This window comes from Dufourea novaeangliae, unplaced genomic scaffold (assembly GCF_001272555.1).
Source record: "Dufourea novaeangliae isolate 0120121106 unplaced genomic scaffold, ASM127255v1 scaffold2, whole genome shotgun sequence".
In the NCBI taxonomy this organism is placed as follows: domain Eukaryota; kingdom Metazoa; phylum Arthropoda; class Insecta; order Hymenoptera; family Halictidae; genus Dufourea; species Dufourea novaeangliae.
The window spans coordinates 431,737-447,678 of record NW_015373882.1 but is presented as its reverse complement, the minus strand read 5'-3'; the positions used below and the strand labels follow the sequence as shown (position 1 = coordinate 447,678).

General features: G+C 31.4%; 1 protein-coding gene across 1 annotated transcript; it reads right to left on the bottom strand.

The window, feature by feature from the left end:
• Positions 1-442: 442 nt before the first annotated feature.
• LOC107185283 (venom acid phosphatase Acph-1-like) lies at positions 443-6,802 on the bottom strand. Its single transcript, XM_015572978.1, has 7 exons — positions 6,752-6,802; positions 5,122-5,315; positions 2,521-2,696; positions 2,183-2,429; positions 1,365-1,491; positions 952-1,154; positions 443-610 (listed from the first exon to the last, which is right to left on the bottom strand). Exons 2-7 carry the CDS (start codon positions 5,311-5,313, stop codon positions 443-445), a joined length of 1,113 nt encoding a protein of 370 aa, XP_015428464.1. The 5' UTR covers positions 5,314-5,315; positions 6,752-6,802.
• Positions 6,803-15,942: the final 9,140 nt, after the last annotated feature.

Genomic DNA, 15,942 nt, shown 5'->3' with positions numbered 1-15,942 from the left:
GACCTTTAAGTAGTCTGCATCGTAATACTGGAATCTGATACGGCTCTTATGCAATTAGCTACGGAACTCTGAGCGGTACCACATCAAATAACTTTCACAAATCAGTTTATGAAATATTTGAAATGTACATTAAAGCTTATACTGTATTATACTTTAAACGTCATTCAACAGGACAATAAATGAATTTTAAGTAAAAAAATTAAAAGTTTGAAGTCACCTACCAAGATGTAGAAATTTGAAGATTATTATATGAAAATGATTTATAATTTTTATGTATGATTGGAAATATCATTTTTTATTTGGTACAGTATTGTTTCATTATTCTCATTAATTTGTAAGTTCAGTGTATCTGTAAATTATAGTATCAAAGACATGGAAATTATTAAGAGAAATTACTGAACTACTATTAACAAACATTACGTAAATCGTTTTTTTCAACAATTTATTGCTGCACTGTTGATTTACTGTCTTCCTCAATTCCACATAACTCTCCAATATCTTCGGGCAGCATAGGTGCCACGAAGTTTCTGAAAGTTTCTAGGGGACACATTCCGGTACCACATCCGGGAATTTTCAGAATACCGGTATCATCGTTATTTCTGTATAACACCTATGAACAGTGGAAACATAATACGGAATTATTTAAGAACCTGCAACACTAGTATTGTTAACAAGTACCATTTAGAAAGTGTACATAAAAGTGCATAAAATTGAGTGTAAAACATTTTTATGCGCAGTGTTGTATTATTATACTGAATTAATTAATTACCTTAACGATATTTTACTTTTTAGAAATAGTAAGAGTGAACGTGAACACTCGTTAGCAAAATTTAGTGCCTTCTAATCACATTTAATATTTCATACATCTTACCCTTTTCCACTCTTTCATGAACATGTGCTTAATTTTAAACTATAAGTTATACGTAATTACTTTTAAAAATTACAATATACCTGCACATAATGTTTATTATTATTTTCGTGTAACTCGACTATCAAAGAGCTGCAGTATGAAGGGATTTTATTGTCGAAATTGTCTAATACGACAAGAATAGGAGCAATAGTCAATTCATGCCCAGCATACATAAACGCCTTCCGATTGTCGTTCCCATTTAAATAATTGTCGATGTTCTTTAACCACTCCTGTATCCATACTCCTGTCAAGGAAAATCATGGAGAATAATGTAATAATGTGATGATGTAAAAATAATTTTTTCAATATTTCCATTTCAATATCATTATCTAATGTTCAGCAGACCTTGGATTAATATTTTAATTATTAATTTAATATGATAGTCATATGTACAATTAATATTATGATTTAGCAAATATTATTTTAAGAACCGTAGAATAAATTTTAAACTTACCACCCAGTAATTTTTTCAATTCCGGAGTACGAGTGCGAATGTGAATATCAAATACGGCAAGCTCGTCGAGTTTTCCATTCGGAAAGACCGATTTTGTCCACTTCGGCAATTCTAAGCCAATATCTGTCTAAGAATGTTAAAAATACATTATCTATATAGCTTCACCTGCATATCTTTATTTCGCGTAATAGTGGCAAGGTCGTCGAACACACCAATCGTTTCCAATCTAGTAATAACATTTCAACTTTTCTTATGTCAGAACAGTTTTCTTAAACGTCTAAAATACCATTAGCATGATATTATTAATGTCGCGTAATTAAAAATTACACTAGACAAAGTTGATTCTAACAAGTCAAACCTATGTAACAAATTTTGAATGACTGTTCTACAAAAACGGGAATTTAATACTGAATTTATGAATTTGATGTGAAGTTATAAAATTTTCATAACACAAATATAGTACGATACATATTTAATCCTCGTGCGCTTTTCAATAAATTCTTGCATTACTATTCCTTGAATTAAACTTCTAGCTAAAATAGAATTAAATATACTTACATGTCGCTAGATCGTTATTATACAAGCTACTGAATTCTAATTAATTTACATGTTCCTGTAATAATGTATTTAATTAAAAGTTGAAGTCTGAGTTCAGGTCAAATTGATTCGAACAGTGCTCGAGGGTTAAATAAATTAGAATTCCCTGTCGAATATAACATCGTTATTAGCCGTTGTTATATTAAATATCGTCATAACGTTATTGCTTACTAGCATGAATACTTAACAAATTTTAACGGCGTATTAATAATATGGTTCACCTGTTCGTAGAATATCTGACGCAAACTGAACGTACTACTTTGCGTGATATTTGCCCCTGTATGCTGAGACAAATACTTATAGATTTCTTTGTTCTCCTCCTCGAATTTCATCACTTCGCGGTCTGTTTTTTCTACATTGATCCTCCATTTCATGAAATTCGGGCAAAACATGCCGTTGTACAGATGATCATTCGAAAACTCCGGTGCCCATATTGGTATAGGCTGCCAGTTTAAACGAGAATTCCATCTATAAGATGCAATTGTTTCGTTCTTATCGGTCGACATTCTCTCACGACATTCTCGTAAATGCTTTATTAACAATTGAAATTTAACTTCACATTTGCTCTTCTTGCGGCGGGAACAAGCTGGCTGCCACGAGTTCTGCGGTCATCACAACCCTTTCGTTCTCGTCAGCACGGAATCGGACGATTTCCTTCGAATAAAGTGGTCCCAAAAATTTGTCATACCTCTCGCGGAAGTACTGACCGAGCTTATACGCCAACTCTTTACCAGCCTAAATAAATAAATAATTTTTGACAATTCACTTACATTATTGAAAATCGATTTTGCGTCTTGTGAATAATTAAAGCAGCCATTGAGAATTTTTATACCATTATACTGAGAATTTTATGGATTTATACAAACCATAATAAATTAATATTATGTAGTACAAACATTATATATTTCTGCAAATCATAATAATTAATGACTTTTCAATAGATTTTTGCGTTTGTTCCAAATTTGTTGAAGTGCTTAATAGAAACTATTGATTTCTTTCTAATGACTAAACTGCGGATTTTATGCATTTATAGCTTATAAGGCTCTGTGAAATACAATACAAAATCAAACTTTCATCGGATCCAACGAGGTCTCTATTTTATTTTGAACCCAAAAAAATACTTAAGAGGGAAAATAAATTTCTACAATTCCTCCTGTCTTTATAAAGTACATTAGAAACTTTCATTTTGCATAAAAATCCGTACTCTACTAATCACCATTCTTCGAAAGTAACTTAGAAACGATTTAATTTACATAAACATTCGCAATCTAGCCAATGGCGACTACGCAGTGTATTATTATTCAATGGTGTTTTGAAAAGAAGAGATTGGAGACGTAGAATAAAGAAAACAGTTTCATTGACTCGGTGTTAGAAACGAATATGTAATATAGTAAATAACACTGAAGGAGAGCAGTGCTTCTGCCAAAAAGTTACAATAACGGGACTGTGGAATATATCATTAAGAAATAATTGTATACACTACCACTCATAAGTATTTGCCGTGCTATCGAAGAAACGTTTACTTTTTTTATTACATTTAAATTTCACTTTCAGAATTTTCAGTAAAGGATTATGAACTTGTTAGGTTTATGACCTTTATTCCGACGAAAACTAGATTTTTGTTTTAATTTTGGCACCTTCTCATTCAAGTGTGTTTAACATGAATAGGAAAACACTTATGAGTAGACCGCGTATTTTATGCATTTATAGCGTACCCAGTTGTTTGAAATTCAGTATAGTAAAAGAAGTAATAAATTCCTGTAGGGTCATCATTTTATGTAGGAGTTGACAGAACGTTTGTTGCAGTAAAGAGTTTCCTGTTTGTTTTTAGTTGCCGTAAATAAATCTTTAGAAATTGATATTTCCATAAAGGTTCACAGTCTATTTATGAGTACTAGTGTATGTGAAAGACGGTTTGCCGAATTCATCAGTGCACCGAATAAAATTTTACATTAATGAAATCCTTTGGTCAAAGCTGTAGTAAAGAGACTATACGCAATACATTAGTTGCTAGTAAGAATATTACATCAATTACATTTTATCGAATTTATCGGTCACTATTGCACCGAATTGAGTTTTACAATTGAATTTTAATAAAAATGGTGGTCCCTTTCAAAATTTATTATAGCTCCATAACGTAAGTATTACTAACATCTGATGGCTGTTTCTGAAACTTTTCTTCTTCATTTTAATTTATAATGCAGGGTGTCTATTTTATCTGCGCTCGATGGAATATTTCATAAAGATCTACAAGTTGAAACAAAAAATGTTCCGATGAAAGTTCTTAGATATTAAGGCAGACATAGTATGGTACAAATAATTTTTTCGTAGGTAGAGTAGTGGGAGAGATTTCAAGGTGAAATTAATTGTTGTAAGAGGAATGCCATATTTCCTTATTCATAACATGCTGACATTTGTTACGACGAGTTTAACAATACTTCACATATGATCACTGAGCGCGGTAGGAAATCGTAAATATGTATTTGAATGAGTTGAATTCGTTATTGTCGTGTAGTTTTTGTAACTCTGAACTGATACATTTTTTTTGTATTTATATTTATGTATCGTTTTAGTATTAAGTACTGCATATGTACCCGGCACTCTGTATCGGGCACTGTGTACCCAGCAGTCGCCGCAAAACCGGAAGACAAGAGGAAATAAAGTATTATTATTATTATTATTATTATATTATTATTATTAGTAATACTAAAATTCAACGGATTAAGATCAACGTGATCATAGGTGGTGTGCTATCAAATCCTAAGTAACAGTGCTACAGAGTTGCACCAGATCCTCGCTCACATTGATCTGACTACTTAATATTAGTATAATAATATCTGACTAATTCTCAACCACCTAATACACTCACTGACCTTATATGGTACATCATTGAACTCATCTCAGCAAACGTATATCATATTGTGAATGAAAAATGTAGCATTCCTTCAAGAAAATTGACTTGACCTTAAAATATCTCCCATTACTCTACCTACAAAAAAATTATTTATACCACATAATGTTACCCCTTCATACCAAACAAGTTTAAGAAAAATATGTTTATAATACCGTCAGTTCCTTACGAGATATTCCATCCAGCCCAGTTAAAACAGATACCCTGTATTATAGAATATTGAAACACCCTGAACCAAATGCAACATACATTTGTCAGACCTCCGAATCCTTCCGGTTCATAGGTCATCGCACTGTAAGGATCGTTCGGATATATCCTCCTTCCATATGATGGCATCCTGTTTCCATGTCTAAATAACGTCTGTACAAGTTTGAGTTCGGCATGGCTCGGTTGGAGGTAAAACAAGCAACCAGTCACTGTTAAAATCCATGCAATATTCATGTCTGTAGGTGTGAGAAACATATATTTAAATATAATATAGTCAGATCAGTGCACACTTTTTATGACTGGACAAACTTAATTAAAATGGAAGATTCTATGTACAGAGTGTTTCCAGAATGGTGTTACCATTAGAAAGCAGGTGGTTCTGTATGCAAAAATAAGTTGAATATGTAGAACAATATTTTTTCGTACGATGCTCTGTATCCATGATAATCAATTTTCAAAATTCATTTAATGTGTATGTATTCATCATGAAAATAAGTAGAAACAGAATGCCATGACCAGACGTGTTATCCAGGTCCTATTCAGTTGTACTCGTATCCAGTAGATTTTCAAATTCGATTTTCTCGACAACCAAGCATCGTACGTAAAAATTTTATTGTACATTTTCGACTTAAGCATTTATGCATGTAGAATCACATCCTTTCAAATTCTACCAATCGTTCTACCGCAACCTTTGTAGACAGTGATCTGGTGTTATTTGTTGTTCAAGGATTTAACAGTTTTCAATTACCAATTTATTTCAAGTTACGATTAAACTACTGTTACCATTTACAGTCACAGACAAAATTCGTGAGTATCGTATAGGCATATCAGCCATACTGTATTGAATTGTGTATGTATTTGATAAATATTTAAAATCGTTTTCCTTGGAAACGTGTGGCAGGGTTTTATCTGGCGTTTAAAAATAAAAAAAAATAAGTCTAGAACCCATTGTAAACGCATCGTTCATTATTGTATAGGTATTATGACTCGTATTCCTTTACTATGTAGTTACATTATGTCTGTTACTTGTATTATTTCTATTTCTACATGATTTACATGTATTACAGTATTATATTATTATTTAACAACGAACGTTCATGTAAATTCTCATTTTCATGGATTGTCGTAAGGAAAATTGGGTCGAAGAAAATTAGTTTTCTATTCAATATCTTATTAAATATCTTAATCTAATGTATTTTACACGTTTTTGTGAACGTTAAAAGTGAACAGACACCATCAGACTAACCATAACAGACAATCAAGCATTAAAACAGTATGAGATACCTTGAAGTATACTATATATTACTATCATAAAGTCGTTTTCTCGTCGCCTCTTTGTAGGCGTGCTTGAAATACACATACTAATAATGCGATAATTTCTTCCTGTAATTAAAGTTCATTCCACGACAATGTTGATGAAATTTCTTACACTATAAGAAGCATTTATTAAAACTACAAATGACAGTGAAATACACTTCTATCAGGTGTATATGTATTTGTTATTTACTGCTTGAATATAATTGAAATATATTAATGAATCAATAAAATAACAATACGGTTACTTTTCCAAAATTATTTGTAAGTGATCCCGATTTCAATGTATCGAAATGCTTTCTTCTTGTATAATATTTCAATAATATACATAATACTTATATGTATATATAATAGTTACCTTCGACTGCTTTGAGGTCAAGGAAGCGTTGAAATTGGAGTCCAACGAAGGTGTTCGTCGTACTTACAGAAAGTGCTCGAAACTTAGGCGGATCACACGTTTAAATACGTTTTCTTCTCCTGCAACCTTGAATTATTAGAAGGTCGCGTCACTGAACTTATTCTTCTCACATCTGTCTATTATTAATGTAATCATAATTTCGTTGAATATATACACGTGAAACGTTACTATCGGAATAATTTGTCTTTATTAAGATTTCAAACTTACTAGACAAAAGAAATTTTAAACTCTTCTAGGTTCTGGATGACACAACAACAGAACAGTCTTCTCGTTTCATTGCAATGAAACGAATTCATTATATCGATCCTTACAATACATTCGTGTAGAGTTTAAATTGAAATTGGTGAATCATAACTTACGGACTAATATTGATAGTACACTAATATTGATCTTATATTGCATGAGAAATTCTATGCAATCTCATACTGTTTAATACTTTATCTTTTAAAGCGTATAGAATTAGAATGAAATACTGCATAATATTATTAAAGTATGGAACGTAATATATCCAATATCTCTAGTTGGACAGGTTTTTGTTGAGTTTCAGTAAATGCAATGTCAACGTCTTATGTTTATATTCACTATAACGGTCTAAAAGACATAAACTTGGAGTCAATAACATTCAGATAGAATGAACCGATTTCCTCTTTCCAATACGGGTGTGTTATATGAGGTAATGAATCGATAAGATAAAATTTACTTGTACCTTACAAATTAATGAATAATCCATTGTTATTAAGTGCACACTTCATACAAGGTAGACCACGAAACATGATCAGCTAAAATTATTCTATTGCTAGCTGTTCGATCGAACATTTTTTTAGCTAGTACAACATGATTCAAGGAGACTTTAAGATGCTGGTACTAAATTTTTCGTCAATCGTTTTTTTCAGAGGTTTCAAGGACACCAGTTTTTTAATGATAAACCTATAATCTTTTTACGCCCATCTTTTAACGGATACTGAGACGAATTCGACAAGCATCAGAACAAATAACTTTTTTCCTTCGAAACCAAAGAAACATTAAGAAAATATCATTTACCTTGATTAAAACGATGTTCAGAATGGTATCCATCAGCTGCAATACACTCACGTAAACGGTTAACAAACAACTGCTTAGTTCTATTTATGACGCATGCACTGGTGGTTAAGAATGCAACAAATTTTCTTAGCTTATCACATATCGTGGTCCACCTTGTATATTATAACTGAAGTACTTACATTTATAGCGTATACACTCGAGTAATCACAATAAAATCTAAGATTCAATAAACTTTAAGGAAACTTTCGTTTCATTTAAAAACCTTGTCACCATTTCAGTGGATCAGTCTATAAAAACATTAATTTGTGTAAGTATGCATATTTATAAGAGCAGTAGTATGCAATATCTTATTCTGACTGGTAACAATAAAAAACGGCTGTCACAATTTATTCAGAAAATATTCACTCACATTCACACGTTTCTCAGTTTAAAAGGAGATTACAATACAATGCAACATTAATACGCTGATAGATTCGTGCCCTCATTTTCCGGTAATTAAGTAGTTATTCTTTTGAATTCACACACAATGTGTACAGAGTTGTCAGTTACCATCGATTGTTGTGAGCATTAAAAGAAACTAAATGTAGCTATAGAATACTATTTTTACTAACGTCTGTATTATGCTGAAATTAGAGAGACCAGTATATGTATATAAAATGAACGTTCTACCTTGATTACCTTGAATATACTTGTCACTGGGTCGACTAAAATTTCTCTCTTTAACCTTTAGACTGTCGGCATTTTTCATAAAAAAAGTGGTCTCTTTTAGCCAAAAATTTATGTATACATGTGTACCATATGCACTGCGTAGAATTTCAAGCTTTGTCAATGTTCCAAAAGGGATACTTTTGCCAGCTTAAAGATTAAATAACTGCTTAGTATTCATTACAGTCTAGACCACAGTCCTTTTTCAATAATTAATTTCATTTCAAAAACTTTACGGATTATTGAATAAAAACAAGATTTTGGTAACAACCTCGAGATAACATAAAAAATATAAAACACACAAAAAAACGTTAGTCGAATTATAATACTAGAATTTAGATTACCAACTATTAAACTTTCTATGTCATAACTATACAACTATTATTACAAAATTGAAAATATAGTGAACAGAATTAGAACAATTATCAGTACTATTATCATTATTACTACTGAATGAAAACAACAAAATTTTTGTAAAAACCTGAAGATAAACTAACATTTTAATAACAACAGTGAACATAAAGAACACGTTGAAAATAGTACCCTGTTAATTGGAACTTTCTGATTATATCTATAGATTATATCTATAAAATTATTATTAAAAAATCAGTAGTATACTCAATAGGATTACAACAACTACCAGAGTAACATGTTCTCAAAGACTTAACTCGTGGCAGTATCATATCAATCACCTATTCTACATTTGTCACCGGAATTCTTATTCTTGTACATGAAACAAATAACGACTGTACCGTTCTTCCGATATTACTTTGCATCTAAATTTATAGCTGTGCACATCTCACCATCCAGGAAAGACTTCGTGAACTTTATCGCTTCATAGCAGAGTGCTTCCCTGAGAAAATGATCCATCGGAATGGAGATTTAAATTGATCATCTTTTTACAGAACTAAATCGAACTCTACATCAACATGAAATCAGCAATTTCCAGACTATGATTTGTCACTGTTATTTATAAAATATTAACATACCCATAATCTTTTAATGGTACGCTTACTGTTAGTACTGTCAAATGTCAAAGTCATGTTATTCATGTCTAAATCGATTTTTATGCAAATCACTGTCACATAATTCTGCACGTAATTACTCTTATACTTTTATATATCTTCTACACATACAATCTCTTCGTCAATATAGGAGAATTACATTTCTTCGTAAAATAATTCATTTAAACTGTATCTTAAGGAAAAGAGTGGATGAAGACACATTTTATGGAAATATATTTAAAGAATATATTTACTGAAAAACTGACATTTTGTGTTGCTTTTTAAATATGAGAAAAATACTGTAAGGAGTAAGTCTTCGAAAAATTGTATTATCTAGCAATTTAAAAATGAAGTACTTACTTCTGAATCGCGTGACTTGATAGCTTTACCGCTTGGAAGTATACTGAGCTTCCCATTCAGAACTGCGTTGGTTAAAATTCCCTACCACAGAGATTTAATGCACAGAAACACTGTTCCCTCGGATAAGAATGTTTCAAAGAAGTCCAAAGTAACGATACGATACTGGTAAAAATGAGCAGCGTGCGCTATTCTAAAATTAATATGAATAATTGTAGTTCTTTTATTAATATTCATTTCTCGAAGCTTGGAATTACTTTCATTATACTAATATTATTGGGTATTACTGGTTTGGTGTCAATTATTAGTTTAATCAATCGTATCTTTTAAGCTACAATTTTATGCATATAGATTGAAACTTAGTTTTGAGATCCTGAAGTTCAACTGATTATTATTGTACTGAAAAATAAGAATTATAAAAGTGTCAAGATAATGTTAAAGTCATTTAATATAGTAGCATGACTAATATCTGAATGCAATCATAATTCAGAGAAATCTGTGTTGAAGCATTGCTAATTCTTACTCAGGTAGTCTAATTGCATAAGCGAAAAGTAAATTGAATAGGTTAATTCGTGACGGAAGTCTAGGAGATTAATGTAGGTGGTAGTCTCCGTCATGAGTGCCTGACAGACGAGTCATTTGAAAACAGTGACGTGTTCATGAAAGAGGAAAATAGTAAAATACACCTCAATTTAGAGCAGTTCTTGCAAAAAAGAAGAGACTTTGAACAATACCAGATTTCTATTGACTGAAGGCATGAAAGTAACAAAATTCTTTCTTCATATGTATTAAAATTGTCTTCTGGCAGATATAAATTAAAATGTGATCTTAGTATTTCGAAGGAAATTTACATTTAAGTAAAACCTCTACATTCTAAATGTAATGTACATGAAACTATGATAACTTTAACAATGACTGTCTATGTAACACGTATTGGTGATAATTTCTGAAATTAGTGACAGAAGTACCTGACAGAGTATCTGTAATTTTTTAGTGTCACTGAAAAGTAACTTCGATGTGTAAATTTATATTTAATAAAATCTAAAACGACAGGTAACGTAGAGAAGTCACATAAACTCGTATTTCTTCAAATCCCTTGTTTACTAACAAATAATCAGCTCTTAAAATTTAAATGATATAAACGTACGTTACGTATTTAAATGCTACAAACCGTCTCTAACATATTCGATCGACCTTTTATAATGCTGCTACGGTGTAAACTTAACAATGTATGTTTGCAACAGATCCTGCTGTTTTCAAACATACTCTACAAAATTATAAATATTATAGAGGTATTATTCATATATCGAAATAATGTCACTATATTAATAGAAAAAAGAATTCCAAATTAAGTCTTATTGATGCGTATGTTGCAAAAAGCTTTTACAAAACATTGCAAGGTGTAATACTCATGGAAAGTCTGGAAGATTGTTACATAAATAATTAAAAATTTATTATACAATGTAACAACGTTGCTAAAATGTAAACTTCAAATATTAACAGTCCCATTTTCGTTTATCTCTAAATAATAAAATACTTTCCATTTTAATATCCGCGAACACTTGTACACATGCATAAGTAATTATACTATTACATACTCAAAGGATTATAATTTTCATTTTATTAATGTGCGTTACAAAATACAAAGTCCTTTGTGGTTATGCTTATCCTTGTTGTAAATTAGAACTCTACTTAAATAACTGGATGCTTACTACGTAGTTTTAGAAATTATTTTTAGAAATTACTTTTAACGAATTTCATCGAAATGACTTATGTTTGTCATTTTTATCGCAATACAACGCGTATGTCGCATGACACTGTTTAAATGCATAGTGATAATTTATCGTTGCATACGTTATTATTTACTAACCACCACAATCATATTAAACAATAAAATGTCAAGATATTAATGACAGACCAACTCGTTAACTTGATACTGGTTCCACCAACGAAGGACGTTTTCGCATAAACCATCGTAAAACATGTGCTATATCTTCCTAGAGAACATTTATTTTATGTCAAAAAAAATATTGAAAAGTGCAGTAATTGCCTCACCCTATGTATATATTTCCATTGTTTTACAAAGGTTTCGTCGATTTTTGCGTTTAAATCGTTGCTTTTGACTGAAACTTGGATAAAAATGTCATTTTGACCACGCAATATATTTTTTATATTCACCACTTATGTTCAATCATGTGCTAATGCCATTCTGATATCTACATGTGATCCTTTGTCTGTAATAATCTAACCATACGTTAATGTAAAATACGGAAGAAGTGGGGTGCTGTCTTAGGGAAGGAAGAACACCTTAACTGAAGAACTGTTTCATCCTAAACTACGAACATTAACAAATAGTCATTGTTTAATAATTTGCAACGAAGTAAAATTTATTCCATATAGAAGTTTATAAAACGATTCATTTCTTACAAATTTCTATATACCTCGATTTCTGTTCGTTATAACCAATAACAGTTTGCATTAAAAAACAGTTGTTAGAATGTTTAAGAACCTAAACCGAAAATGTTATTGTTATAAATATTTCATTGTCGAAAATATTTAATTTATTGTGAAATAATTTAGAATAAGCCAAATATTCTATGCTCAAAATTATAACAGTGATTGTCAAGGACCACAAACAATCAAACGTCGATCGAGGAATTCCCATTTTCGACAAATTTTTACGAATATGTCGCATGAAACTCTAAAAAGACACATTTAAATTAAATAACATTTAGTTAACAATCACCATAAACATTAAGACATAATTGTTGTTTAATAGTTTGCAGTGAAGTAAAAGTAATTACATGTAACATTACACTAAACGACTATACAATTCATATCTTACAAGTTTCTGTGTATCTCGATTCGTATTTGTTATCAACAATAACAATTTGCATTATAAAACAGCTGACAGATTGTTTAACAATATCCCCCAGAAAGGTAATTGTTATAACAATTACTATGTTAGATATAATAAATTAATCGAGAAATAGTCTTTTGTGTGCTCGATTTTCCACTGCGCTTGATTTTTATGCACCTGTCCGCGTACCTGTCCGCGCAAACTCGCGACCTCGCATTAGCCGCGAACCCGTAAATACAGGCGCGTAACGGAAAATCCTCAGTTTACTCGCGTCCGCGGACCTCGTCGGGGTCTTCCCACGTCTTCATCTCCGATTGCTGACCATTGGTGGACACTGGTCAAGAGGATTCAAGGGGTCTTCACTATTATCCGAACTCGACTAACAGGTTCGATTTTTTTTTTTATTATTCACGTTCACTGGTAGTCATTGGTGGCCAGTGGTCAGGTGATTTCCATTTTCTAATAAGTTCTAATCAACTTCTTTTAGCATCACCAACCATTGGCGGTCATTGGAGGTTGTAGGACAGAGGGTTTACGAGGCTATCTCTCTTATCCGAACTCGACGAATTTGTTCGCAACACCTTTTTCTTCATAGCTAATTTTAATTAATTGTTACTTATATTGTTTTTTTAAATTAATTATGTTTTATTTTGATTGGTTTTAATTACTTGTGTTTTACTTTGGTTTATTTTAATTAACTGTGTTTTACTTTGATTTATTCTAATTAATCGTGTTTCATTTTTTGATTTATTTTAATTAACTGTGATTTATTTTGAATTATTCTAATTATGTTATATTATCATTTATTTTAATTAATTACGTTTGACTATGATTTATTTTAACTCAATTTAATGATTTTAATTTGACACATTTTAACTACATAGGTTCATCGTCATCGAACGAAGATATCGCGTCCACCGTTGGACTTTACGTTTAAAATGTGGTTAGATTAAGTTTATTATGTTAGTTATAAGATATTGTCAAATAATTGTAATGTATACCGAGCAGTTATTAGATATTTTCGCTTCTTTTTTTCGCTTAGCCCGCTTCTTCCGGTCACTCTGCAATGTATGTGAGTGATCGGCCGTGTTGCAGGTCCAGAGCGATCGGTTCCACGATCCGGCGATCTGTTCGAGGGGGTGGTGGACACGCACTGTAGGGCGGTGTCTGTGCTTGCGCGGCCGTAATGTGGATTAAGGCTACATATACGATAGAAAATCTTTGTTTATTATAAGGATACGTAAAATAAAAATTTGTGTTTCCATTATTTTTTCGATAAATATTATGTGTGATAATGCAGAATAGAAGTATACTATTTGTATTTGAAAACGTATAAGCCTTTGTAGTCACTGTTAAACTGTTGTATGAACAATGGAAAAATATGTACTTCGATTAAATTTACATAATAATATTAGCGTGTTTATAATAGCAATAACAATCGTTATTAGTTTTTTGTACTCGAAAGAAAAAAATAATAGGTCTGGCAGGATTTGAACACAAAACCTCTTTCTAATACGTTCACTTTTCAGCGAATGAACAAAAGAATTTGCGATCATGGTTCCTTCGATGATTTTCGAAGATATTGAGCACTCAAAGTTACTGGACCATTTTTTATAATGCACGTATGATTAAATAGTACTTTTATTTATTCTTCTGTATTGAAAACAATGTAATCAATAGTGTGAATAAAATTGTACCATACAAAATGATTAATAACTAAATTTGCTTTGTTATCTTATTTATGTATACAAGTGTAGAAAAGCACGGGATAGTGATTTCAACAAATAATGTACTGGACGATAGAGTGGGGTGCGCGCACGTGGTTGAGAAATACGTGTGAGCGAAGGGTATTCCTATGCTACAATAAAATAGTCTGCAATAAACGAGCGCCTACTGTACGACGTCATACCTAACCTGTATGCAACAACATTATTTCAATTGCTCCTTGTTAATGTTGTTATTAAGATATCTGACCATTGAATGTTATAAAACAGATCAGGAGCAATTTTTTGGTATCATAATATTTGTATAAAAAGACCATTTACTATCTATTTTGCTGACAACAAATTTTTGCTTTTTCATATGTGCAGTTTCAGATTCCGAGGGAGCAAATTGGGAGCAATTTTTTAAGATAAAAATTGTTAAGAAATATCTACTAATATTCCACGCCCACTATTCTTCCGTGAGAGATTGCAACGTCGATAGGGTGGCGCCACCTTACAACATGCAGAACTAGATCAAGAAGTTCCAAATATAGTTCCACTTCCACTTTCCAGTACCTTAAATATTATTGCACTTATGTATAATAAGATTTGCATACATTCAGTAAATAATAAGATTAAACATTATTTGAATTTATAAATAGTTACAAAAAAACAAATTTATCCATCGCAAATAATTCGAATCCGAAAACTTGCGAATCTTCCATTTCATCTTCAAAGTTTCGTAAAGTTTTAGTATGTTTGTCGCCTCATTTTCCATTTCTGTCGGCATACGATAGATGTGTGAATAAATTTTAGTATTCCTCTGCAATATTCAGTCTGTCATGTAATAACCGCAACAATGATGGCAGTTTCTCCATACACATACTACTATGTAACTTCCTGTAATCAAAATTCATTCCACAACTCAGTGAAATTACTAACATCACAAGAACCATTTATTAAAAATTTAAATGACAATGAAACACACTCCTATCAGGTATATTCGTTATTCATTATATAAATATAACTGAATTATACCAATTAATTGATAAAGTAGCAATAACGTTACTTTTTCAAAATTATTTGTAAGTTATCTGGATTTCAATGTAACGACATGCTTTATTTTTGTCACAAAAGAAAGAAATAGTAGTTACCTTCGACTGATTCAATGTCAGGGAAGCGTTAAAGTTGTAGACAAACCAAGGTGTTCGACGTACTTACAGAAAGTGCTCGAAACTTAGGCGGATCACACGTTTAAATACATTTCCTTCTTCTGCAACTTTGAATTCTTCGAAGGTCACGTCACTGAACTTATTCTTCTCACATCTGTCTATTATATTAAAGCAATCATAATTTCGTTGAAAATATACATGTGAAGCATTACCATTAAAATAATTTGTCTCTATTACGATTTCAAACTCGTACACAGAAACAAGGCAAAAGAAATTTTAAATCCTTCTA